At 55.1% G+C, this 27,363-nt stretch overlaps 1 protein-coding gene across 4 annotated transcripts in view; it reads left to right on the top strand.

Moving 5' to 3' along the window:
- The window catches only part of LOC113842129 (latent-transforming growth factor beta-binding protein 4-like), a 51,441-nt gene that overhangs the window by 12,321 nt on the left and 11,757 nt on the right, over positions 1-27,363 (top strand). For all 4 annotated transcript variants that reach the window (XM_072029879.1, XM_072029878.1, XM_072029880.1 and 1 more), the window contains exons 3-15: positions 21,582-21,684; positions 21,787-21,855; positions 21,954-22,076; positions 23,066-23,230; positions 23,460-23,606; positions 23,693-23,892; positions 23,995-24,199; positions 24,927-25,055; positions 25,662-25,787; positions 25,866-25,991; positions 26,581-26,700; positions 26,773-26,898; positions 26,981-27,106. In XM_072029879.1, coding sequence (XP_071885980.1) covers positions 21,582-21,684; positions 21,787-21,855; positions 21,954-22,076; positions 23,066-23,230; positions 23,460-23,606; positions 23,693-23,892; positions 23,995-24,199; positions 24,927-25,055; positions 25,662-25,787; positions 25,866-25,991; positions 26,581-26,700; positions 26,773-26,898; positions 26,981-27,106 — 1,765 coding nt within the window. The remainder of the gene's footprint in view (positions 1-21,581; positions 21,685-21,786; positions 21,856-21,953; positions 22,077-23,065; positions 23,231-23,459; positions 23,607-23,692; positions 23,893-23,994; positions 24,200-24,926; positions 25,056-25,661; positions 25,788-25,865; positions 25,992-26,580; positions 26,701-26,772; positions 26,899-26,980; positions 27,107-27,363) is intronic.

Below are 27,363 nucleotides of genomic sequence, written 5' to 3'. Positions count from 1 at the left end.
TCTTTGAGGACTGTAGACACCCGTCTCTGTTCACCACCTTGCTCTCATGCCAGCATTTCCATCATTTCACCAGTGTCTCATCAACCCTCCCCAGCTGCTCCTTCTCACACAAAGCCATGCTCTGATCACAGACGCTCTTTGGGTGACCTCTGGCAACGCAGCACAACACTCTGAGGGACAGTTCTTCCTCCTCGTGGCCAGCACCAACATTCCAAAGTGCACTTTGTGGCAGTTTTTTCTCTCCTACTCTTTTCTACTACAAAAGAAAGCTCCATCAGGGTGGAACCCCCTCCTAAAGTAGGCATCCCAATCCATCAGGCTCCTTGCGGCCTGTCAGCCAACCAGACAGAAGTCACCGCACCAGCATCTTCCAAGCCATGGGCCTGCTGCTGTCCAGTCATGGACTCAAGCAGAAGGGACAGGACAACCCATATGTGGGCCTTCTTTCTGCATGGGTCCTCCTGGGTATGTAGGCAGAGGGGATCCCACAGTCAGCATGCCAGCCAGGTGCCTTTTGCTGGCCTACCAGGGCCACTGGCAGATGTCAGCCGAAAAGTACCGATCCCAGCTCTAAGTCAAGGGTGACCTGCCACCTACAGACAGAAGTGACCTCTCAGTCCCTTTCTGTGACATGTTCCTGCTGCTGCCCTATCTTCTGCAGGGACAGAAGTGACCTTACCGTCACTGCCACAGTCACATTGCTCCTGCTGGTGCAGGACTTCCTGAGGCAGAGCTGAGCTCATCAGAGCATTCTCCCCTGTCTCCTCCTTGTGGCCCACAATCTGATGAGATCCATGGCCCCTCACATTCAGCTTTGAGTGCCATGACTGCAGAGCAACCTCATGGTTCCTGCCCTGTCCCAAGGGATGACGGGCCTAAAGTTAAGGCTTAGTAGAGGGGCTGAAGGTGAGGAGGTTAATGCACAGGAACAGGGGTTTTGGGTGTTAGGTGTTCATGTATATGACTAGGGACTAGGGCCCACCTTACTGGGTTAAAGATTAAGCAAAGTTTGAATGGGAATGTTTTGGTATTCTTATGTGGGTATCAGGTCTGTGTTTAGGGTATGGACAAGCTTTGTGGTTTAGGGTTTTGTTTAGGTCTCTCAGGCAGTTTCCTAGGGTTAAAAAGAGCATTTTAATGCTAGTGTTAAGGTCAGGGATCAGAGTGATTAAGAGAGTAAAAACAAGGGGAAGGGGCTATGTGATGAATTTTGGCTTCAAGGGATGCGTTGAGGTCAGGCATTAGAGTAGTGGATTCCTGACAGTGTGTACAGTAGCATTTAGGTTTAAGGATTAATGTTGCTGGTTAAAATAGGGCAAGGTCTTTACATGACTCTTTTAAGTCAGTGCTACAGCAGAATCAACATTGCCTGAACCTTCTAGCCTCCCAGAAATCATTGATTCCTGCTGGCCTCTTCTCTCTCCCAAATCTCACATTTCTCCTGGCCAGGCTTCTTCTGACCTCCCCATATCAGTCATCTTCTTAGGGGTAGTTTTCTGATGGCTTTCATGATCTCACAGTGTCTGTCTTACCTCTGTTGGCTACTCCTTTCTTAAGACAGACGCAGCACCGAAGCCAGGATGGAAAAGAACATAAAGGCTGCAGGAACACCCTGCACAATGTGCCCTGCAGCTCCGTACCACGCTAAAAATTTGTTTCCTGCCTCCAGCTTTTGGATATAGAATGGCTCCTATGCAGCCAGGGTAACTTTTTCCAGGCCCTCGTGCATGGTTCAGTTTACCCCAGGCATCTTGGAGGCAGTGGCCCCCTCTGTGTTGAAAACTGAAAGCAGTCCTGAAGGATGACTTCAGGCAAAAGCTGACACCTCTGACATGACAAGCCCTATCCAAGACCTCTTCCTTTATGGGGCCTACCAGGTACTCGGAAAGAGCGGATCTCACAAACTACAGGCACAGCAAGTGCCTTCTGCTTGCCTTTCAGGTACTTTTGCAGATATGAGCCTAATGGCATAGATCCCAGCCGGGAGTCAAGGGATGAGCTGCCAGCTATTTCTCCAAGAAGCCACCTCAAAGGCCATTTAACAGCCATTCACTTCCTGCTGGACTTAGAATTTCTGAGGCACCACCGCCTCATAATATCATACCTACAAAACACCCCCTTTTTGGCCTAGGACCTGCCCAGGTAGAAGTGATCTGATTGTGATCCTTCAAGCCCATGGCACTGCTGCTGGGCTCCCAGACCCTCTGATGCATGTGAACCAGTTCCGTGCCAGTTCTGGGAGGTGCTAGGGCAGGTGGGACCTTGCAGGCAATGTTCCAGCCCCATGACTGTTGTTGGTCTCTCAGCTCCTTGCACACAGCAAAGATCACTCTGACATGCAGATGTTGTGTGCCTGAAGCTGGCCTAGAAGACACTCTGGGAAGCGCCCTCCCAGCCCCTGCCCCAGCCCGAGCTGGCGGTGCTGCTCTGCAGAGCAAGGGGGCTGTGGTGCCCAGGGCACGGGGACACTCTGCAGGGCCATGCTGGGCAGGCTGGGAGGCAGACCCAGCTCATGGGGTCACTGTCATTGCCCAAGGCTGCAAGGAATCAGTCACCAGCCTCCTTTGCTGGGGCTACTGCGTGTCGTGGGGCTGCAGAGCTCTCCTCTGCCTGTTGGCAGCAGCTTGAGCACTTGAGCTCTGCTAAATTCACCTTGCACAGGCTCATGCTCTGCGGGCTCCACCTGTTTTATGGGCTCATGCTGCTCCGGCCAATACCCTGGACTCTGCTGGCAGATGCTAATTCCCTCTGCAAGAAACATTAACCTGCCAGCAGTCCCAGCACAGCCCCACAACAGCACTGGCACCAAGCTCCAGGAGCAGCCGGGCCTGGCCCCACCAGCAGGAGAGGGCGGCAGAGGCAAGAGAGCAGCTTGGCATGCCCCAAGCGCTGGTGCTCCCTGGCTGTGCTGCTGGAATGGGACTCTTTTCCTCTGCAAATGGGCACTGCCCCAGCAGAGCCAGACCAGGTCTCAGAGGAAGGACATCAGACAAAGAAGGCAGTGTAGGCTGTTTTATTTCGTTAAAAGTTCACAGAGACCATAATTCCACATGGACAGAGACTCAGTACATACACTAAACACACGTACAGAATTGGGAGTGGGACAAAAATGACATTTTATTGGGCAACCTAACCTGAAAAAAACAAAACAAACAAAACAAAACAAAACACAAAACTAAGTAATACCAGTACTAAAAATACACACTCACACATACAAAAACAACAAAAAAGGGAATATAGGTTGTTCTGTGTAAGTGATATTCTGAGTAATCTGCAGAAACAGACTGTGAAATTATTGCTTCCGAAGCAAATCAAGTCATCAGTTTCCACAAGGCATTCTTGAGGTCCTTGTTCCTCATGCTGTAGATGAAGGGGTTCACTGCTGGAGCCACCACCGAGAATAGAGCGGCCACCAACAGGTCCAGGGAGGGAGAGGAGATGGAGGGGGGCTTCAGGTAGGCAAACATGCCAGTGCTGACAGTCAGAGAGACCACAACCAGATGAGGGAGGCACGTGGAAAAGGCTTTGTGCTGGTCCTTCTCAGAGGGAATCCTCAGCACAGCCCTGAAAATCCGTATATAGGACAACATAATGAAAACAAAACAAGCAAAGATTAAAGAAAGAGTAAATAAGAGTACAGCAACTTCCCTGAGGTAGGCATCTGAGCAGGAGAGCTTGAGGATCTGGGGGATCTCACAGAAGAACTGGGCCACTGCATTTCCAAGGCAGAGGGACAGGGAAAATGTATTGGCTGTGTGCAGGACAGCACTGAGAAAGCCACTGCCCCAGGCAGCTGCTGCCATCTGGGCACAAGCTCTGCTGCCCAGGAGGCTCCCGTAGTGCAGGGGCTTGCAGATGGCAACGTAGCGGTCGTAGGCCATGACGGTGAGGAGGGAATACTCTGCTCCAACCAAGAAGACAAAAAAGAAGACCTGTGCAGCACACCCGTGGTAAGAGATGGCCCTGGTGTCCCAGAGGGCATTGGCCATGCCTTTGGGCAGAGTGGTGGAGATGCAGCCCAGGTCGAGAAGGGCGAGGTTGAGGAGGAAGAAGTACATGGGGGTGTGGAGGCGGTGGTCGCAGGCTACGGCGGTGAAAATCAGGCCGTTGCCCAGGAGGGCAGCCAGGGAGATGCCCAGGAAGAGCACGAAGTGCAGGAGCCGCAGCTCGCGCGTGTCTGCGAATGCCAGCAGGAGGAACTCGCTCACAGAGCTGCTGTTGGGCATTTGCTGACTTTGGACACAGGTATCTTTGAAGAGGAGAAAAAAAAATAGAACAGACTTCAATGAGGAAAACCTATTTCATCTCCTGGAAAGCCCGCAGCTTTCTGCAGCTCTCTTGCTTGAGCTCTGGGTGGTGCTGGCTGCGTGTGACACTGGGAGCAGGGGCTGCTGTGGGCTCCAGAGGAGTCCTTCCTGCTGTGCAGCAGGAGGGAAGCAGGACCGTGGGGGAAACTCAAGTGCAGTCCACTTGTCAGATCAATGAGCCATGCAGTCTTTTTGCAAACAACTCATCCGACCACACTGTAGAGCAAGAGAGATTTTATTTGCTGTATTTTCTTATAATTCCCCCTGTAATGCTTAGGACACCGATCATACTCGTGTTACGCTGAGAAAAAAACGGAGACAGCTGAGAGCAGAGAAGCCCCAGTCCGAGTGAGGCTGGACAGAATCCTTACCTTGGCCCTGGGGGCCTGAGCAGGATCTCAGCTCTTCCCCCCTAGCCAGGGCTGCCGAGGCCTCACTCCAGCTGCCCACAGACAGACATCCAGCAGCACGGACATGGCCTTAGCAAGGAGGTGTCTTCTCCTTGGGACGCCTGCATGCCACAAGGATGCCACGAGAGAGCTGCATCCTGCTGGAGAGCAGCCTGAAGCCCAGGAAAACACCCCACAGACAGGTGAATATCCACACGCTGGGGTATTCCAGTATCCCAGGCACACAACATGCTGTACCTAGAGGATTCTTGGCCACTCTGTTCCTGCTGATCTTGGCCAAACTCTTCTTTCCCCCGCCTGTGCTCACAGACCCCATCCCATGCGGCTGTGCTCAGCGCTGCCCTGCAGCACCCTGCCACCACCAGGGCCCTGCCAAGGGGCACCTCCATGCAGCAGGAGCTATGGGGCAGCTGACAGAGAGCCCTGCATCACCAGCAGGGTGTTCGAGGCTTCTAGGGTGTCAGGGGCACCTGGCTTAGGCCACTCCAAGGGGCTTCTGCCAGACTTCCTCACCTCGCAGTGCAATCCAGCAGGACTCTCACAGCCTACTGCATTGCCCACCGCCCTCCCAGAAACAAGACCCAGCACGAGACCCTTCCAGGAGCTGCAGCTGCATGGCCCTGCAGCCAGAGACTTACCTTGTCAAGGGCTGTGCAGGTTTCTCCTGCAGGCAGCTCTCAGCACCCTCCCACTCCCAACTGCCTCCAACCCCTCTCTCCTCTCCTCTCCTCTCCCCATGGGGGTCAGAGCCCCCAGCCCTTCTGCGCTGTGCAGAGGAGCTGCTCCTGGGCAGAGCTGTCTCTCTGCACCAGGGCCCTCTTGCCAGGAGCTCTCCCTGTCCCAGGAGCCCAGCCCAGATCAGCAGCAGAGGCATTGGAATCAGCCCTCTGGGGGCTTTGGCGATGAGCCCATGAACCTCAGGCACTGAGAGTGCGTTGAAGAAATCTCTCAAGAAATCCAAGGCAGATGCAAGTTTCCTGCAGTGTCCCCCTGAGGGGGGACTCTGCTGGCACTGACACAGCCTCCCTTGGAGCTCATTAGAGCAGAACACTGGAGGCAGTGAGGACAGGTAGACAAATGTGAAGGTGACACTGATGTATTGAAAAACAGGCTTTGACCCCAGGCTCCTGGGAAGGGAGATCCTTTCCCTTCACACAGGAGCTCAGGGCTCTTCCTGGGCAGTAGGAGATGGGGATGTCCATGGCCCAGTGCAGGAGAAGGGTACGACTCCTGCCTGGTTCATGGCTGGTGAGGAGGCAATGAGACCCTGGTGCTTTAACAAGAAGCTGCCTCCTCATAGGCCTCGCTGTCGGAGACAAGAGCCCTAGCCATTGACACACAGACCTCAGGCCTGTTGGGACTTTCAGCCTTTCCAGTGTGCTTGCTCCTCTCCACACCAGGCTGTCCAAGAGATTCACAGACCTGCACCTCTTTCCCTGCTGGCTGTGTGGTGTCTCATCAGATCGGAGCCGAGCATGGTAACTTACATTTTCTTGGTGGCCATGCTCCTCATAAGGCAGCTCTGTAGGAAGTTGGCCTGGTTCCTGGTGAGCTCCTGGTGAGCTCGTATGGCATCCCTCGTGGTGCCCAGGCCCTCCTCCTCCTGGGCACTGCTCACTCAGCAGGGTCCCAGTCTGCCCTGATGTGTGGGGTTCCTCTTCCTCTGGTGCAGGATGAGGCTTTTCTTCTTGTAAATGTCAAGAGGTTTCTGTAGGCAAAATCCTGCAGTTTCTCAAGGTTCCCCTGGACCTTGAATGCTCCATTCTTTCATCTGTTAATTTCTGCAGGAAGATGGCTCCCCCTGATTGTGCTGTCTCTCACAAGATAGCATCAATGAGGTGTTAGTAGATATTGTGGACAGTAGAGGAGTAACCAGTTGAACAGAATTGCAGCACAGACTCACAGAAGGCTGGTGGATGGAAGGCTGCCAGATTCCACCTTTTCTGTGCTTCTCATGTATGCTGTCATTTTGTCTGAAGCTGTGTCCTAAATGTTGTTAGGGTGGGCAAGGACAAAATTGGAAGGGCCAGACCCTAGCGGAGATCAATCTATCTATTGCTGTCAGAGACAATAAGAAAGGTTTTTATAATGAAAGGAGAGCAGAGGGGAAGGGAGGGGAGGGGAGGGGAGGGAAAAGAGAATCTTCATCCTTTATTGGATGTGGGAAAACAGAATTAGAAGAGATGTGGAAAAGGCTGAGGTACTTAATGCATTCTTTACCTCAGTGTTTAGCAGCAAGACCAGTTGTTCCCCTAGTACTCAGCCCTCTGAGCTAGTAGATAAGGACCTTCAGCAGAATGAAGCTCTCATGAGGAAATGTTGAGAAAACTGCTACTGCACTCAGATGTGCACAAGTCTAGGGGGCTAGATGGCATCCACCCGTTGTTACTGAGGGAGCTGGCTGAAGTGCTCTCCAAGCTGCTTTCCATCACTGACCAGCAGTCCTGGCTATCAGGGGAGGTCCCAGTCACCCGGTGACTAGCAAACGTGACGTCTGTCTACAAGAAGGGCCGGAAGGAGGATCCGGGGAACTACAGGCCTGTCAGTCTGATCTTGGTGCTGGGGAAGCTCATGGAGCAGATTGTCTTGAGTACCATCCCGCAACGCTTCCAGGACAAGCAGGTGAGCAGGCCCAGTCATCATGAGTTTATCAACGCCAGGTCCTGCTTGGCAAATCTGATCCCCTTTGAAGATAAGGTTATGCTTTCAGTGGACAAGGGGAAGGCTGTGGACGTGGTCTACCTAGACCTCAGTAAGGCTTTTGAAACCATTTCCCACAGCATTCTCCCAGAGGAACTGGCGGCTCAAGGCCTGGATGGATGTATGCATCAATGGGTCGAAAACTGTCTGGGTGGCCAGGTCCAAATTGCTGTGGTGAATGGAGCTAAATGCAGCTGGAGGCCAGTCACTAGTGGTGTCCCACTGGGCCCAGTACTGGGGCCACTTCTTTTCAATATCTCCATCAGTGATCTGGACAAGGGGATCAAGTGCACCCTCAGTGAGTTTGCAGATGACACCTAGTTCAGAGAGAGTGTTGATCTCCTTGAGGGTAGGAAGGCTCTGCAGAGGGAAATGGATAGGCTGCACCCATGGGCTGAGGCCAACTGGATGAAGTTCAACAAGGCAAAGTGCCGGGTCCTGCACTTGGGCACAACAACCCCATGTAATGCCACAAGCTGGGGGAAGAGTGCGTGGAAAGCCGCCCAGCAGAAAGGCTCCTGGGGATATTGGTAGATAGTCAGCTGAATATGAGCCAGCAGTAACTAGGGGTAATGGTTTTAAACTGCAAGAGGGTAGATCCGGATTAGATATTAGAAAGTTGTTTACTCAGAGAATGATTAGGCACGGGAACAGGCTGCCCAGAGAAGCTGTGGCTGCCTCATCTCTGGAAGCAGGGCCAGGTTGGATGGGGCTTTCAGCAACCTGGTCTAGCGGAAGATGTCTCTGCCCATGGCAGAAGAGTTGGAATTATGTGATCTTTAAGGTCCTTTCCTACCCAAACTGCTCTGTGATTCTGTAAATACGAAAGGCAGCAACATACCAGCTACTAGGAAGAAAAATGAACTCTATCGCAGCCAAAACTAGGACAATATCCACCCCTAATTCCATACCATATACGTCATGCTTAGGTCCAACACTTTTCAATTAATCACCGCCACCTTTCCTGTCTTTTGATTGTTGTCTCTCTCCGTGCTACCCCAGCCCGAGAGACAACATCACTTGGCTGCCTGGACGTCTGCTCCCCAAGCAGGGACACCAGAGACAGACACACCGTGTCTAGCTCAAGTGCCAATTTATTGCTGCGTAGCATAGCTTCTTATACACATGACTGCCCCAGATCCCCGTGACCCTTTGCCCCACCCACGGTCCCTCCCAATCCTCCCCCCCACATTGATGTGCACACAAAAATATCATGCCCTTACTCTGTTGGTGTCTGTAACAATAACAATAACAACCTACTCCTTTTGTGTCTTTTTTTTTTTTTTCTTTTTTTTTTTTTTTTCTCCCAGTTCTCTCCTTCATTGCATTGGATAAATAGATCTGTAGTGCTGAGCTGCCTCCTGGGTCAAACCACTGCAAGTCTTTTTGGTGCCTAGCATGGAGCACAAAGGTTGAGATGACAAATCGGACCAGAGCATTTTAAAAGTAAATTGTTATAAGCAATAGATCAGTTTAACAGTTGCTTTAACAGTTGCTGATCACAATGTTGATCTTTTTGATCTTGGGGCTGTTGTGCTTGTTTTCAGAATTGTGTTGTATAGCACATCACTAACTGTCTGTCTTCCATGTCATGCTGTTCATCAATTCTGGGGGCTGGTTTAAGGTTACTGTTTTGATGTATGGGATAACACTGACTTATGACAGGATAAAATTATTGCCACCTCTGTACCTCGGGAACCATCTCTTCATCTCTTAGAAACTATTAATAGTTACATTATTTTACACTTTTTGCCTTTTCTCCTGTGCAGGGTGGGGCAGGAGGTGGGGGGATGGAACTGGTGTGGACAGTGGGGGACGTTTCTCCCCACTTCTTCACTCTCCCTTTCTTCTTCTCCTCCGGGCTAATTACAATAGCTCTTGAAAGCTTTGAATATCCGTGGGATGGCCGAACCAGCATGTTTCTGTTGTCCCATCTCCTAAATGTGATTCAGGTTTTGTATAATTTTAAACAACTACTTAAGCATGCCATCCAGAGATCTTTCCAGAGGCAGGAGAGTTAGGAGTGGCAGGGACTGTGTGAGGATATGGGCAGGAACCTAGAGCAGTGGGCACCTCCAGTGCTTTGGAGCTTCACCTCTGAGAATGTGCAGAATCCTAGAAAAAACTGTGAAATGCTTGAAAACTGCGTGTGATCACCCTGGCATTTCCAAAGAGACACAAATTACTGGAATGTGCTGGGGCTTGACCTGTGCTTAACAAGCCACAGGCAACACGTCTCCGACCCCTGGGACTTTTCCTGCAGGCACACGCCAGTCCCTGTGGCAGGCCCATCAGCCACTCCAACTTCTCCTGGACAGATGCTCCATTCTGTCAGTTGTTAATTTCTGTAGGCAGATGACTCACCCTGATTGTGCTGTCTCTCACAAGATAACAGCAACAGGAGTTGCAGGACGCTTTAGAGAATACGGCAGTAAGCAGTTGAACGGAATTACAGCATAGACTCAGGTAAGGGCAGGGGATGTAAAGCTGCCACGTTCCACCTTTTCTGTGCTTTTTTTCCATCCATTTTTTCGTTTGGTGTGGAGCTCAGTCCTCCATGTCTTGAAGCTGTGCAGGGACAAAATCAGAATGGCCAAATCCTAACTGGAGCTCTATCTGACTATTACTAACAAAAAGAGTAATTATATATATATATATATATATATATACACATATATATACACATAACAAGAGCATTAAGGAGCATCTCCATTCTGAATTGGATGTGAGGGGAATGATAGTGACATAGAACCATAGAAGACATGAGGAAAAGGCTGAGGTACTTAATTCCTTCGTTGCCTCAGTTTTTAGCAGCAAGACCAGTTGTTCCCCTGGTACTCAGCCTCCAGAGCTGGTAGATAGGTACAGGGAGCAGAATGAAACACTCATAATGCAGGAGGAAATAGTTAGAGAACTGCTACTCCACTTAGATATACACACATCTATGGGGCAGAATTGGATCCACCTGTCACTACTGAGGGAGCTGGCAGAATCACTTGCCAACCTGCAACCATCATTGATCAGCAGTCGTGGCTATCAGGGGAGGCTGCGGTCAACTGGCGACTAGCAAATGTGACGTCTGTCTACAGGAAGGGCTGGAAGGGGGAGTCGGGGACCTACGGATCTGTTATTCTGTCCACGATGCTGGGAAAGCTCATGGATCAGATTATCCGGAGTACCATCACACAACACATTTCCCCCTGTACTCGGCTCTGGTGAGGCCGCACCTCGAGTACTGTGTTCAGTTTTGGGCCCCTCGCTACAAGAAGGACATCGAGGTGCTTGAGCGGGTCCAAAGAAGGGCGACGAAGCTGGTGAGGGGCCTGGAGAACAAGTCCTACGAGGAGCAGCTGAGGGAGCTGGGCTTGTTCAGCCTGGAGAAGAGGAGGCTCAGGGGCGACCTTATCGCTCTTTACAGATACCTTAAAGGAGGCTGTAGTGAGGTGGGGGTTGGCCTGTTCTCCCACGTGCCTGGTGACAGGACGAGGGGGAATGGGCTAAAGTTGCGCCAGGGGAGTTTTAGGTTGGATCTTAGGAAGAACTTTACCGAAAGGGTTGTTAGACACTGGAACAGGCTGCCCAGGGAAGTGGTGGAGTCACCATCCCTGGACGTCTTTAAAAGACGTTTAGATGTAGAGCTTAGGGATATGGTTTAGTGGGGACTGTTGGCGTTAGGTCAGAGGTTGGACTCGATGATCTTGAGGTCTCTTCCAACCTAGAAATTCTGTGATTCTGTGATTCTGTAACACTGAAAGAACAGTCGGGTGATCAGGCCATTTCAGTAGGTGGTTATCAAAGAGAGGTCCTGCTTGACAAATCTGATCTCCTTCTAAGACAAGGCAATGTGCTCAGTGGACGAAGGAATGGCTGTGGATGTGGTCTACCTAACCCTCCGTAAGGCTTTCGACACCTTTTCTCACAGAATTCTCCCGGAGAAACTGGCTGCTCAAGGCTTGGGCGCATGTATGCTTACCGTTGCGTCCCGCATGTTCGTGGGAAACCCGGTGCTAAATCATTTGTAGACGACCTGATTCTGGGTCAGGGTTCCGTACGTAGCAGAGCAGCTCCCTCGCTGCGATCTATTGAGAGTCAGCCCTTGACACGAGTTTTTGTCACTTTTCGCCCTTGCCACCACCGGGCGGAGGAGGGAAAGGCAAGGGGATGCAGTTGTCACGCGCAGACCTGCGCCTGCCTGCCGTTCACTCGTTCCCCCCTCGGGGGAGAACACTGTCGCTTTTCTCCCTCTTTTCCCTCTTACCCTCTTCCCATCACACGGCCCCACTTCCCCGCTCCACGCGGCATGGATTGGGTCTCTCTCCCGTCTCCTTCCCCGTTTTTTTTCCTCCCCCCCCCCCCTTGCCGGGTCTGGGTTGACCTGGCGGCTCCGGCTCTCTGTTGGAGAGGGTCCAGAGGAGGGCGACGAAGATGGTGAAGGGCCTAGAGGGGAAGACATATGAGGAGCGGCTGAGGGCGCTGGGCCTGTTCAGCCTGGAGAAGAGGAGGCTGAGGGGGGACCTCATCGCAGTCTACAACTTCCTTGCGAGGGGGAGTGGAGAGGCAGGTGACCTATTCTCCGTAATCACCAGTGATAGGACCCGTGGGAAAGGTGTTAAGCTGAGGCAGGGGAAGTTTGGGCTGCACATCAGGAAGAGGTTCTTCACCAAGAGGGTGGTCGCACACTGGAGCAGGCTTCCCAGTGAAGTAGTCACTGCACCAAGCCTGTCTGAATTGAAGAAGCGATTGGACTGTGCACTTAGTCACATGGTCTAAACTTTTGGGTAGACCTGTGCGGTGCCAGCAGTTGGACTTGAACGTTATGGGTCCCTTCCAACTCGGGAGATTCTACGATTCTACGATTATTTCTTCATTATCTCTAATTCAGGAACGTGTGCAATAGTGCAAAGCCACCTACAAATTCCTTTCCCACACAAGACCCACAAGGATCATTGAGTCAAACGCCAGGCTCCACACAGAACCACCCATTATCGGAGGATGTTAGAGCGTTGTGCAAACGCTTGACTTGACTTGACTTCCAGCAGGCTTGGAGCCATGCCCAATGCCCTGGGCAGCTTGTCCCAGTGCCCGACCACCCTTTCAGTGAAAAACCTTTTCCTAACACCCAGCCTCTGCCTCCCCTGTCCCAGCTCCGTGCCGTTCTCTCGGGTCCTGTCACTGTCCCCAGAGAGCAGAGCTCAGCACCTGCCTGTGGTGCAGTTGCCTGAAGTAACTAGGAAAATAAAACTAACATTCACATCTTAAAGAAAATGCACAGCATTGAAAAGGCTTTCAGGGTAGGGCGTAGCTGCATTACCTGAGCATTCCCTAGGCTTCCAACCTTAGATGCTATTGCGCTGGGGGAACCTGGTGTGCTAGCTCTAAGGAACAGCACGGAGCATAGAGTGGAGTGGAGACACCACGGCTAGGCTCTGTGACCAGGTGCGGACTCGATTGTTCCTGTGCACGCTGAGACCGATAAGCTGCACTTTTTGCTACCCTGAGCCAACGACCTGTCATGTTTTGACAAATGCTGTATTCTAATGTACTTTTGCTCATTATTGTGGTGGTTTTACCGTGCTGGGCAGCTAAACCCCACAACCGCTCTCTCACTCCCCCTCCTTTAGATGAGGAGGGGGAGAAATAAAGCAAAGAACAACTCACGGGTTGAGATAAGGATAATTTAATTAAAGGGAAATAACTATAATAATTAAATCAAGACTACTATGAACTGAAAATTTAACTAAGGGGAAATAAAAGGGAAAGGGGAAAAGGGAGGGGAAAAGGAAAAATAAAAAGAAGGGAGGAAAACAAACCAACAAAATAAATGAAAGCTATATGGAAGTGCAGAGGAAAGAAATTACTCTCTACTTCCCACAAATGAGCGATGATTGACCGCGTCCTTGAAGCAAGGCCTCAACGCACGCAGCCAGTGTTCCAGAGGAGGACCGACGTCTTCTCAACGAGAGCCCACCCCTCCCCTCTTCTTCCTGTTTCCACCTTTTATTGCTGAGTGTGACATCACATGGTATGGAATATCCCTTTGATCGGTTTAGGTCAGCTGCCCTAGTGATGTTTCTCTCCTCACTTTTTGCCCACCCCCTAGGAGGGTTAGAGAAAGGCCCGATGCTGTGCCACTGCTGCTCAGCAGTAGACACAACACTGGTGTGATAACACTGCTGTTCCAGCTACAAGTCCAGAGTACGGCACTGTATGGGCTGCTGCCGGGAAAGTTAACATTCCAGCCAGACCCAGTACAATTATAATATCATTAAAATGCCAAAACACACCTCCATCCCAAAAGCTCCCTGCTTCCAAGGTGCGACCACCCCTCTCTGAGCATGTGCTCTGAATTTCTCAGAGCCTACTACTTTAAACAGAGACAAGAAACCTTTTCACCAATCCTAACTAAAATATGCTTGACTAGAGTCACTCAAGCTCCACCTCATAAATTGGCCTAAGAGAGAGGGTGTGTCAGGGAAGATACCATTGTTAGGGAAGGTACCATCATTAGGGAAGATACCACCATCAGGGGAGATGCCATCCCAAGGGAATACACCATCCTGAGGACCTCCTGACTCCTGGGATCAGTCGACGGGCTGAGCCTCTCTTCTCGCCCATTGGGACGCCTTTGGGTGAGATTTGAACACTAGGTTATATCGTGTGTCTCTGCGGAAACTTAGGAATCTCTATAGAGTCTTTGTGCCTTGTAACGCGTTCATTTCCAGGCTGCGCACCTGTGCCACCTCTGTATTTCATACATGCGTTATTGGTGAATCCGTGATTGTGATAGTTCAGGACCCTGAATCTGACCGGACCCGTAACGGTTAATCGGCTACACCCCTAAATGCCACACTGCCCCTCTGCTCCCCTCGTGAGGGAGCTGCAGGCCGCCAGGAGGCCTCCCCTCACTCTCCTCCAGGCTGAATTCTGACACGTATTCAACTTGCTGTCGACCAAAACCCCCAGATCCCTTTCTGCAAGGCTGCTCTCCAGCCTCTTCTGCTGGCCCTAAGTGGAACCCTGGGGAACCCCACTAGGGACTGGTCAACAGCCTGATGCAACCCCATTTCTGTAACCCCTTGAGCCCAACCCATCAGCCAACTTTTCACCCTAAACCGCATGTATTTATCTAGCTGTACAATGGACATTTTGTCCAGAAGGATACTGAGAGAAACAGTACTGAAAACTTGATGGAAATCCAAAACCTGGCATCCCTTGCTCAACTAGACGGGTGATGCTGTCATAAAAGGAAATTAAGTTTGTTAAACAGGACTTTCCCCTCATGAACCTGGGTGGGCTGTGATCAACGACTGCGTTGTCTTTCCGGTGTTCTTCAGTAATGCCCAGAAGAGTTTCTCCGTATTTTTACTAGGCTCTGAAGAGAGACTGGCGGGTCTGTAATTATTGGGCTCTTCTTTCTTGCCCTTCTTGAAACCTGTCACAATGATTGCCAGCCTACAGTCAACTTGGACCTCTCTGGGCTCCCAAGACCATTGAAAAATAATTGAGAGAGGTCTCACAAGGACATTAGTCGGCCCTCTGAGAACCCTGGAATGAATCCCCTCAGGCCCCGTAGACTCATATGCATCCAGTGTGGGTTTGGCTAGGAGGTTTTTGTTACCGCACTCATGGCCCCCCAACTCTGGGCCCCTTGGGTCCCAGAGCCCATCATTGCTCTTGAAGACAGAGGCAAAAGAGACATTAAATGGCTCTGCTTCGCCTATGTCTGTGTTTGTGAGGTGACCATCCTCAGCAAGTAACGGACCAATGTTTCCTCTAGCCCTCCTTTAGCAGTTCACATCTTCAATACACATATTAATGTATATATCTGCGTTGTTGCCCACACTACTAGCCAGCGTCACCCCTGAGCTTTGCCTGCACGAATTTTCTCCCAACAGAGGCAAACAGCACCTCTGTAGCCCTGCCATGTCACACGACCTCGCTTCCAGTGGCCACACGCTTTCTTTTTGCACTTAAGCTCTAGAAGAAGATCCCTGCTCAGCCAAGCTGGCCTCCTGCCCCGCCTGCTTGACTCCCAACATTTTGGAATCGCCTGCTCCTGTGCTCTTAGGAGGTCGTGCTTAAAAAGATGGACCCCGATACCTTCCAAAACAGCTTCTCAGGGGATCTTCCAAACTAGTTCCCTGAGCAGCCTGAACTCTGCCCTCCCCGTGTCCAAAGTTCACAGAATTGGAGGGGTTGGAAGGGACCTCAAGAGATCATTGGGTCCAACCCCCCTGCCAAAAGCAGGCGTACTGGCAGTTTTCCTCCAATCGCCAAAGATTTTTAAATGTGAAGTGTCAATAGAGAGCTATTTGTGTTTGTATGTTCTTTCTTTGAAGTCTCTGCTGTCTGGGGGTTTCAGAACAACTGCTAACAACTAGTAACTGTTATGACTTCTGAATGGGACACTATGCAAGCCCCTGATATCTGGCCAGGCGGCCAGGAGATTAAGGAGAAGAAAGAAGCTGAAGGATGGCTAGAAGACAAAACTTGCAGGGAACGCTGTGTAAGCTTTTGACATGCTGCCAAGGAGTACAAAGGGGAAGGACAAGAAAAAGAAACTGAGAGGAAGACTACGAGCCTTCAGCATGAAAGACCCCCAGAGACCCCCAGGGGGACCACCAGAGACTGATGCGCATGCTCCAGTAGGAGGGTTTGGATCCCGGAAGCTAATTATAATAACCCATTTTTTTTAGGAGTAGTAATGAATATGTATCAGCCTAGGAGCATAAAAATCAGCTGCTTGATGTAACTGGTGTGCGTCCTGGTGGAGCAGAGACTCCCGGCGCACCCAGCGCTGTTTGCTTACCTCTATTCCTTTAATAAATTGTAAACTTTGATTATAATCCTATTTTGAAGACTGAGCCATTTATAACACAAGCAACAGGTCTAGGATGGCACCTTTCCTTGTTGTCTCCCTCAGTAGCTGTACCAAGGAGTTGTCATCAAGGTGTGTGAGGAATCTCCTGGACCTGCTTGTATCAGCTGTGTGGTCTTCCCAGTTAACGTCTGGCAAGTTGAAGTCCCCCATCAGGACAAGGGCAGTTGAGCTAAGAGAGGTCTCTCTTAGTTGCTTAGCGAATAATTCATTGGTATCGCAAACACCCACTGCAACATCCAAGTGATTGGTTTCTCCCTTAATCCTTATCCAGAAGCTCTCGGCCACGTCCTTGTGCCAGCCCCTTGCCTCGCCTGCCCTGCCTATCCTTCCTGAAGAGCCCATACCCGTTCATCACAGCACACCAAGTCTCGCTTGTTCTGGGATGGAGCTGAAGCTTCCAGCTCCTCCTGCTTGTCCCTCATGCTGGGTGCATCGGTGCAGAAACATTCCAAATGTGCTCCAGTGTACCCAGCGTGGCATGGAGCAGGCCGAAGGATCTCGCTAGCGCACACTCCCTCCCATTTTGGTGTGCCACTTAGAAGATTCTGTCAGGACAGAACAATAATGGATGATGCTCAGAGGGCCTTACGGGGCAAGTGAGCTTTCCAGAAACACCTTTTACCCTGATCTCCTGGGAGGCAGCAGACTTCTCCATGGGTTGGGTCAGGCCGGCATATGCGGCCCTCTGTTCTGCTCAGAAGGGAGTCACTTATGACAGTAACCCTTCTCTTCTTCTTGATGGAGGTGGTCGTGATACTGGGGAAGGCTGACTTGCCCTAGAAAACCCCTCCAACCTGGATGGACCTTCATGCACATCATCGTTTGTGTGTCCATTACTTCCAGAGTCTGTTGTTTCAGGGCACCTGAAAGGAAGGTGAGGTAGGCAAGGAGGGGTTCGCCTGCTGCCCCGAGCAGATCTAAACTTCCATCCCTTCGTCACTGAGATGCACTCCTTCTGCCTGAATGGCCAGAGGGTAGGGGATCCTCCATTTCCTCTGCTGTGTCTGCCTGACGCATCTGTCCCAGGGCTGGCACAGTACAGTTCAACCTTCTCCGACTCCCTGGTGCTCCTCAGCCTGCCCACCTCCTCCCGAAGCTCTGCCAGGAGGCTGAGCAGTTCTTCTACCTGGGCGCACCTACCACAGGATGGGATGTCAGGAAGAATTTCTTCATGCAAAGGGTGGAACCGGCTGCCCAGGGCACTGCTGGAGTCCCAGGCCTGGAGCTATTAAAGAAATGCGTGGACTTGGCGCTAAGGGCCGTGGTTTTGTGGTGGGCCTGGTGGTGTTAGCTGACGCTTGGACTTGAGCTGAAGGCCCTTTTCCAAGCGCAAGGGTTCTGTGACTCTTTCACTGGTTGAGTAGGCGCCATGCAGTCACCGGGCCCAGGGAAAAGACGTCCTTGGTGGCCTCCAAGTTAGCTCAGCGTCATGGCACCGAGTCACTGTGAAGGAGCTGCTGGAATAACGAGACAACAACCTAGTTCTATTAAAATATATATTGCTCTTTTGAGGACTGCTGCGGGGCTAGCAGCAACACAGCAGTGGAAATCTCCGTCCTGACATTGCCTTATGCCTTGACGTCAGGATCAGGGTGGTTTGAACTGCCAGGGAACAGACCATGGGTTCCGGGTCGTTCTCTGAAGGCTGGAGGACTGCAAAAGAAAGAAGAGAAGAGATGAAAACCCACTCCTTGCAGAGATCCCCAGGCATCCCCTGCAGAGCATGCCAGCCCCACTCGACTCTTCCCCAGGCCAGGAGGAGCAGGAGGGACAAAGGAATCCGTTGAAAGCTGCTGCTCAGCAATGTCCCAAATGCAGCCACCAGTCCTTCCCCACCTGCGCACCACAGGTCAAGTGGGGCACCTTCACAAGCTGGTTCCCTCACCACCTGCCTCCATCCCTTGGGAGGATTCACACACTCCAGGAATCTCCTGGACTCTTTCCTCTCGCTATTGTGCTTCCCCATGAGAGCAAGGGCTAGCAATCGTGACCCTGCTCCTAGCTGCTTGTAGGCTGTCTCATCTCCCTCTTCGTCCTGGTTGCGTGCTCTACAACAGGCTCCCACCTTCTGTCAGCCTTACTGCCCTTTTCCCTGACTCTTCCTCAGGGACACTCAACCCTTTCAGCGGCACTGCCCAGCTCCAGGCTGGGAGGCCATTCCCTGACACCACAGGCTACCCCGTCTCCTCTCCCTCGTTCCTATGGCTGCATTGCTCCTCCGCCCCGAAGCATTTCCCTGGAGCAGGGCAAGGCACGGGGGCCTCTGCCGCTGTCCCCCCAGCCCTAGCACACCCCCCACTGCCCTCACTCACCTCTGAGGATTTCATTCAGCTTCTCCTCGCTCTGGTCCTCGCAGTAGCGCGCAGCAAGACCTAGACACAGAGACCCCATCAGAGCCCCGCTCCCCAGCACGCTCCCAGCAGCGCAGCCCCTGGCCTGGCCAGCCAGGCTGTGCCCCCTCCTGCACCCTGGAGCAAGGGCCCAGTCGGGGGGCTCTGGGGGCAACAGGGCAGTGCCTGGGGCTGCCAAAGGCTGCCCCAAGAGGGACCCAGGGGCTGGGCTCACCAATTAATCTGACGGCCTCAAGTCGCAAAAGGGTCTGAGTGGCCTTCAGGTAGGGCTGGCTCTGCTGCAGGTATTCTTCTACTCTGCCTCTGTCCTGCTGCAGCTGGAGAGAGAGAGAACGCAGGGTCACGGGGCTTGCACACCCTCTCCAGGGTCTCCTCCAGCATCCTGGGGGCAGGGAGGGCAGAGGGGCCTGCAGAAGAGCCCCCTGGGGCTCTGTGCTGGCAGGAAGGGAGCGAGGATGCGGCTGCAGGCAGCGGGCTCTGGCCGGGCGCGTTTGCCCAGCTGGGGCAAACCAAGTTGGGTCCTTACCAAGCACTCCCCGATCCTCCACGTCTGTTCTGTCTGGGCCAAGCGCTTGAGCTCCTTGCGTCGCAGAAACTCTGCAGCCACGGCGAGAGCTTCCCCAGAGGCCTGCGGAGCAGCAGAGGTTGGGAGGTAGCAGCACAGCCTTGGGAAGGAGACCCTCTGTCCCCTCCTCTTGGCAGGGCTGCGAGCCTTTCCCAGCGCGTTATGGGAGGCTGTGGTGGGGGGCAGCGTGCACTGGGTTCAGTGGCCAAGGCAAGGCCACGGGACAGCCACCATCGGAGGCAGCTCATGCTGCCGGCCAGAGATCCCCCAGAGCAACCCTGTGGCATCAGCACACCCTTGCCCACATAACTGCTCAGCTCTGAGATCTGTACCTTTGCTACGCTCTCACTCTGGTCTCTCATGTGAAAGTAGAGTGGGAGAAGGCTCCTGTGAACCGTCCTCTTCATTTCCTTCTTCCTTTGCCACAGCACAGCCTCCACCACGGCTTGGAAGAGGCAGATGGAGTGCTCCCGCACCTGGCTGGACGCCTGGCAGGGAGGAGGACAGGAGGAATTTCAGCATTAGCGTGGCCGATGTGAAGGGAGCTCCCAGCACTGTGAGATGCTTCAGCGCTGGATCCTTCCCAGAGGAGCTGCTCAGGGGCAGCTGCAAGGCCTGGTGCCCGTGAAGGGCAACGCAATCGGTTGCCATCGCAGGCTGCCCGCCAGCCACCCCACTTTCGCCACCAGCCGCACCAGCCATGCCCAAGCAGAGCTCCCCAGTGTTATAAGTTGCCCCCTTAATTAATTTTCAGAGAGCATTGCATTAATAATAGAAAGGAAGTTATTGAGTAAGCAACAGCAAGCAAAACAGCGTTGGGCGGCAACGGAGTCTCGGCTCCACCAACGGCACGCACCTCACCCCCCCCAGGGTCCCTTTTTATATCTTGGTAATTCCGGGATTACGCAGCACATCCTGGTATATTCTGCGACTGTGTGCACTGTTGCTAGGGGGTCGTCTCTGTCCCTCTGGTGGTCGTGAAGATGAAGGCCGTAGTCTTCCTCGGCGTTGTGGTTCAACTTCTTTTTTTAGTTGGTCATGTTGGCCCAGCGTGAGACAGGAAGGCAGGATGTTGATACACTAGTTTAACAACTTATCAGGAGATGGTTACATGAGCTTTGCAGCAGGGTCTTTGAACGAAAGAGGCAACTGAGATGCAGAAGGAGAGAAGGGGAGGTGGTTCTCTTTTTTGTTACATTAAGCAAAAGAATTTTCATAGTGTCTAGCCAAGTATTATCCAGCTCCTTACTTCAGCAGGGAGCCTTCGCAACTCCCGCTCCTCAAACGGAACTCCTTGTTTTTATAATACAAAAGACAATGAACAAACATTTCTTGTGTATTACATGGTGAGGCCGCCCCTCAGGTGCTGTGCTCAGCTTTGGGCCCCTCAGTACCAGAAGGACATCGAGGCCCTGGAGTGTGCCCAGAGCAGGGCTACAAAGCTGGGGAAGGGCCTGGGGCACAAGTCCTGTGAGGAGCGGCTGAGGGAGCTGGGGGTGGTTGGTCTGCGGAAGTGGAGGCTCAGGGGAGACCTCATTGTACTCTACAACTTCCTGAAGGGAGGTTGTGATGAGGAGGGGGTCAGCCTCTTTTCTCAGATAACTAATGATAGGACTTGAGGAAATGGCCACAAGTTGTGCCTGGGGAGATGGGGGACATGGGGATGGGGATGGGGACTTGGGGGCGGGGATGGGGACATGGGGACAGGGATGGGGACATTGGGATGGGGACATGGGGATGGGGACATTGGGGTGGGGATGGGGACATTGGGGTGGGGACATTGGGGTGGGGACATTGGGATGGGATGGGGACATTGGGGTGGGGATGGGGACATGGGGATGGGGACATTGGGGTGGGGACATTGGGATGGGGATGGGGACATTGGGGTGGGGATGGGGACATGGGGATGGGGACATTGGGGTGGGGACATTGGGATGGGATGGGGACATTGGGGTGGGGATGGGGACATGGGGATGGGGACATTGGGGTGGGGATGGGGACATGGGGATGGGGACATTGGGGTGGGGACATTGGGATGGGATGGGGACATTGGGGTGGGGATGGGGACATGGGGATGGGGACATTGGGGTGGGGACATTGGGATGGGGATGGGGACATTGGGGTGGGGATGGGGACATGGGGATGGGGACATTGGGATGGGGATGGGGACATGGGGATGGGGACATTGGGGTGGGGACATGGGGATGGCACCGTGAGCACGGGGAGGTGGCCGAGGATGTGGGGCTGGGGACGTGGTGGGGACACGGAGGGGGACCTGGGGATCCAGGTGGGGACATGGGGACGTGGGGGGGGACATGGGGACACGGGGGGGGTCCCGGCGCCCCCCGACCCCCCCGCCCCGTGCAGTGCAGCTCGCCCCTGCCCGGTCTGCGCACCCAGGACGTCTGCTGCCGGGGGGCCGGCATGGCCTGGGGGGTGCACGAGTGCCAGCCCTGCGACGCCGACCCCCGTAAGGCAGCGGGGTTTTTTTTGGGGTTATGGGGTTGGGGGGGGTTCTGCGGTGTGTGGGGGGGGCTCACTTTGTCCCCCCCTCCCCCCCCCCCATTTGCAGCAAACCCCCCCGCCGTGGGGCAGCACCCCTGCCCCAAAGGTTTCCGCCGCGCCAACGGCTCCTGCGTGGGTGAGTTTGGGGAGATTTATTTTTGGGGGGGTTAAAAGGGGATGGGGGGGGTTTTGGGGTGCTGACCCCCACCCTGTGTGTGTGCGTCCCCCCCCCAGATGTGGATGAGTGCCAGGAGGGGGGGTTCTGCAAGAACGGGCTCTGCACCAACACCCGGGGCAGCTTCGCCTGCCTCTGCCACGAGGGCTTCATCCTGGACTCGTCCCGGAGCAGCTGCATCTGTGGGATCGGGATGGGATTGGGGGTGGGGTTGGGGGTGGGGTTGGGGTTGGGATTATGGGTGGGGTTGGGGTTGGGATTGGGATTGGGATTGGGAATGGGATTGGGATTGGGATTGGGGTTGGGGTTGGGGTTGGGGTTGGGGCTGGGATTGGGGTTGGGGTTGGGATTGGGATTGGGGTTGGGATCGGGATGGGATTGGGGGTGGGATTGGGATTGGGATTGGGGGTGAGGTTGGGGTTGGGGTTGAGATTGGGGTTGGGGTTGGGGGTGGGGTTGGGGTTGGGGGTGGGATTGGGGATGAGGTTGGGGTTGGGATTATGGGTGGGGTTGGGATTGGGATTGGGATTGGGATTGGGATTGGTGTTTGGATTGGGATTGGGATTGGGATTGGGATTGGGATTGGGATTGGGGTTGGGGCAGGGGCAGGGGCTGGGGCTGGGATTGGGATTGGAATTGGAATTGGGGTTGGGGTTGAGGTCGGGGCAAGGCCTGGAATTGTGGTAGGGATTGGGATTGGGGTTGGAATTGGGATTAGGGTTGGGATTGGGATTGTGGTTGGGATGTGGATGGGGATGGGGTGAGGAGGGAGTAGGGGTTGGGATTGGAGTTGGAGTTGGGATTGGGAGGGGATGGGGATGGGATGGGGATGGGGGTGGTCTGAAATGGAATAGGGATTGGGATTGGGATTGGGATTGGGATTGGGAGGGGATAGGGAAGGGAAGAGGAAGGGGAAAGGATTGGGGTGGGATGGGGATGGAGTAGGATGAGGTGGGATTGGGATGGGAACAGGATGAAATGGGATTGGGGTTAGGACCAGGACTAGGACTGGGATTGGGTTTGGGATTGGGATTGGGATTGGGGTTTTGGGGTTGGGATTGGAATTGGGGTTGGGATTGGGATTGGGGTTAGGACCAGGACTAGGACTGGGATTGGGATTGGGATTGGGATTAGGGTGACCGGTACCACCCCCCCGCCCCCCCCCCCCCAGCCCACCAGGTGATCTCGGAGGCGCGGGGGCCATGTTACCGGGTGCTGCGGGAGGGGCGCTGCGCGCTGCCCACCCTGCGCAACATCACCCGCCAGATCTGTTGCTGCAGCCGCGTGGGCAAGGCCTGGGGGCCGGCGTGCCAGCGCTGCCCCCCCTTCGGCTCCGGTGAGCCCCCCCGGGACCCCCCCAACCCCTTGGGATCCCCCCAAAAAAACCCTTTAGGGCGGACCCCCCCAAAAAAAAACAAAAACCCTTTGGGGAGCCTCCGTTTCATGGGATTTGCACCCAAAGCCACGGGCTCACCCTTTGGAGGGGGGTTTTTTTTGGGGGAGGGAGGTAATTTTTTTGGGGGGGGGGTCCATTTTGACACCCCCTCCCCCCCCTTCAATTGCAGAGGGGTTCAAGGAGATCTGCCCCGCCGGCCCCGGCTACCACTACTCGGCCTCCGACCTGCACTACAACACCCGCTACCTGGGCCAGGACCTGCCCCGTGTCCCCCTGGGGCGTCCCCGTGTCCCCTCCCCAGCTGGGACCGCCGCCCGTGAGCCCCTTGTCCCCCCCGCTTTGTCCCCCCCCATCCCCCCCGGCTGCCAGGACCCCCCCTCACCCCATTGCTCTGCCCCACAGCTCGCTGGCGCCCCGGTCGGCCGCCCCCCAGCAGGTCACCGCCTGTCCCCGAGGTGCCACCGCGGGTCCCCAAGGTGCCACAACGCGTCCCCGAGGTGCCACCACGCGTCCCACACGTGCCACCGCGTGTCCCCGAGGTGCCACCACGGGTCCCCGATGTGTCACCACCTGTCCCCGAGGTGCCACAACGCATCCCCGAGGTACCACCACGTGTCCCCGAGGTGTCACCACATGTCCCTGATGTGCCACCACGTGCCCCTGAGGCACCACCGCATGTCCCTGAGGTGCCACATGTCCCCAAGGTTCCACAGCGGGTCCCTGAGGCGCCACAACGTGTCCCCGAGGTGCCACCAGACGTCCCCGAGGTGCCACAACGCGTCCCCGAGGTGCCACCGCGCATCCCCGAGGTGCCACCACCAGCCCCCGAGGTTGTCATCGTGCCTCGACCCACCCTGGGGCTGCTGGGACCCCTCCCCACGCCACCCGGCCCGGAGGGTCCGGCACCAGGTAGGGCTGGGGCACTTGTGCACGGCTGCACACGTGTGTGCACCGTTGCACGCATGCATGGTTGCAGATGTGCGCAGGGTTGCACTGTGTGCAGCTGTGTGCGTGCATTTTATTTTATTTTTTGCACGTGTGGTTACGCTCTGCGCCGTTGCACATACACATCTCAGCACAGGCGTGCAAGGTCACACGTGTGTGCATGTGGCTGTGCACTTGTGCATGGTTGCATGCTTGCATGGCTGCATGTGTGCAGTTGCATGTGCACGTGTGCTCAGTTACATGTGCAAGCAGTTACGTGTGCAATTTGCATTTATTCAGTCTCGTTTGTGCACAGTTATAGGCGTGCACAGTTACACACGTGCGTGTTACACGTGTGCACACCATTGCAGGCTTGCCCAGCTGCATGCAGCTGCAGTAGCACGTGTGCATCTCATGCATGCACAGCTAAATATATTGTGCACGTGTGCACGGTTTGCATGCATGACTATTTGCACACGTGTGCACGGCTACATGCATGCCTGCTTACACACGTGTGCACAATGCCTACTTACACACGCCTACACGTGTGCATGTGTCCTGTATGCCTATTTGCACACATGTCCACAGTTGCATGCATGCTTGATTGCACACACGTGCACAGTGTGCATGCGTGCATGTTTGCACAGGTGTGCACAGCTGCACGCCTGCCCGTTTGCACACACATGTGTTACTCACGTGTGCCCGCTTGCAGCCGCCGGCAGCGTGTGCGAGCGGAACCCGCGGATCTGCGGCCCCGGGCGCTGCGTCCCGCGCCAGGGCGGCTACACCTGCCTGTGCCACCCCGGCTTCTGGCTCAGCACCCAGGGCACCCACTGCATCGGTGAGCGGCGCCCGGCCCCTCCCTGGGCACCCATGTCCCCGTGCACCCACCTCCCCCTGCACTCATTTCCCCGTGCGCCCATTTCCCTGTGCACCCACCTCCCTGTGCACCTGTTTCCCCATGCACCCACCTCCCCATGCACTCACCCGTTTCCCCGTGCACCTATTTCCCCGTGCAGCCACCCATTTCCTCATGCACCCATTTCCTCACGCACCCATTTCCTTCTGCACCCATTTCCCCATGCGCCCACCTCCCCATGCACCCACCTATTTCCCCATGCACCCACCTCCTCATGTACCCACCCATTTCTCCGTGCACCCATTTCCCCATCTATCCACTTCCTTGTGCACCCACCTCCCCGTGCACCCACCTCTCCAAGCCCCAATTTCCCCCTGCCCCCATTTCCCCATGCACCCGTTTCCCCACGCACCCACCCATCTCTCCATGCCCCCACCTCCCCGTGCCCCCATTTCCCCCTGCCCCCATTTCCCCGCGCACCCACCTCCCCACTCCCCTCTCCCCCTTCCCTCCCACCCACCTCTCCATCCGTCCCCGCTCCTGTCCGTCCGTCTGTCCCCATTGCCGTCCGTCCCCCCGCCTGCCCAGACGTGGACGAGTGCCGGCGCAGCCCCCGGCCCTGCGCCCCCGGCCGCTGCGAGAACACGGTGGGGAGCTTCCGCTGCGTCTGCGGCCCCGGCTACCGGCCCGGCCCCGGCGGCACCGACTGCCAAGGTCAGCAGGGACGGGGGGGGGACAGAGGGGGACAATGGGGACAACGGGGATGGGGCTGAGGTGGCCGTGTCCCCGTAGATGTGGATGAATGCGCCCAGAGCCCCTCGCCCTGCGCCCAGAGCCGCTGCGAGAACTTGCCCGGTGGCTACCGCTGCGTCTGCCCGGCCGGCTACCAGGCCAGCACGCCCACGGGACAGTGCCAGGGTGAGCGGGGACACCGGGCTGTGGGGACACCGGGCTGTGGGGACACTGGGTGTGGGGACACCGGGGTGTGGGGACACCAAGGGTATGGGGACACCAAGGGTATGGGGACACCATCTGCGTGTTCAACACCCATGGGGTCATCGTTCATGGGGTCACCATCCATGGGGTCACCGTGCCATAACGCCACCATCCAAGAACTCAACATCTATGGGGTCAGCAGCCATGGGGTCACCATGCCATAGTGTTGCCAGCCACGGGGTTAAACATCCATGGTGAACCCATCCATAACCTCCCAATACGTGGTGTCCCCATGCGTGGTGTCCCCATGCGTGGTGTCCCCATCCATGGTGTCCCCATCCATGGTGAACCCATCCATAACCTCCCAATACGTGGTGTCCCCATGCGTGGTGTCCCCATGCGTGGTGTCCCCATCCATGGTGTCCCCATCCATGGTGAACCCATCCATAACCTCCCAATACGTGGTGTCCCCATCTGTGGTGTCCCCATGCGTGGTGTCCCCGTCCGTGGTGCCACCACCCACGCCCTCCCCGCGGTGCCACCACCGCCGCCCCCTCTCCGTGCCGCGCAGACATCGACGAGTGCGAGAACCACCTGGCCTGCCCCGGCCAGGAGTGCGCCAACACGCCGGGCTCCTTCCAGTGCCGGCCGTGCCGCGACGGCTTCGAGCTGCGCCACGGGCGCTGCGCAGGTACCCGCGTCCCCCCACGTCCCCCCTGTCCCCCCGAGGGGGGGGCCAACCCTTAATTGTGCCACCCCCTAGACGTGGACGAGTGCGCCACGGGCTCGCCCTGCGGTCCCCACGGCCGCTGCAGTAACACCGAGGGCTCCTTCCACTGCCAGTGCCGGCGCGGATACCGGGTGGGTGCCGACGGCGCGCCATGCGCGGGTGAGTGGTGGGGGCGGCGTGGGGATGGTGCCGTGTCCCCCCCACACCCGACGGCCCCCCCACGGCCCCCATCTGCCCACAGATGTCAACGAGTGCCTGGAGGGCGACTTCTGCTTCCCCCACGGCGAGTGCCTCAACACCGAGGGCTCCTACAGCTGCCTCTGCGCCCAGGGCTATGCCAGCACCCCCGAGGGCACCGCATGCGTTGGTCAGAGCCCGGCATGGTCCCGGTCCCTGTCCCTGTCCCTGTCCCTGTCCCTGTCCCCGTCCCCATACCCATCCCGATCCCATTGCAGTCCCCATTCTCATTGTGGTTTCTATTCCAGTTGCGGTTTTTTAGTCCCAGTTAATCTACTCAATCCCATCCCCGTGCCTATCCATGTCCCCATCCAATCCCAATCCTATCCCCATCCCAATCCCATCCCCATCCTATCCCATCCCAATGTCTCTCCTTGTCCCCATCCC

Source organism: Anas platyrhynchos, chromosome 33 (genome assembly GCF_047663525.1).
Source record: "Anas platyrhynchos isolate ZD024472 breed Pekin duck chromosome 33, IASCAAS_PekinDuck_T2T, whole genome shotgun sequence".
Classification (NCBI taxonomy): domain Eukaryota; kingdom Metazoa; phylum Chordata; class Aves; order Anseriformes; family Anatidae; genus Anas; species Anas platyrhynchos.
Note: the sequence above shows the minus strand (reverse complement) of the source record. Positions and strands in the feature narration are given on the sequence as shown.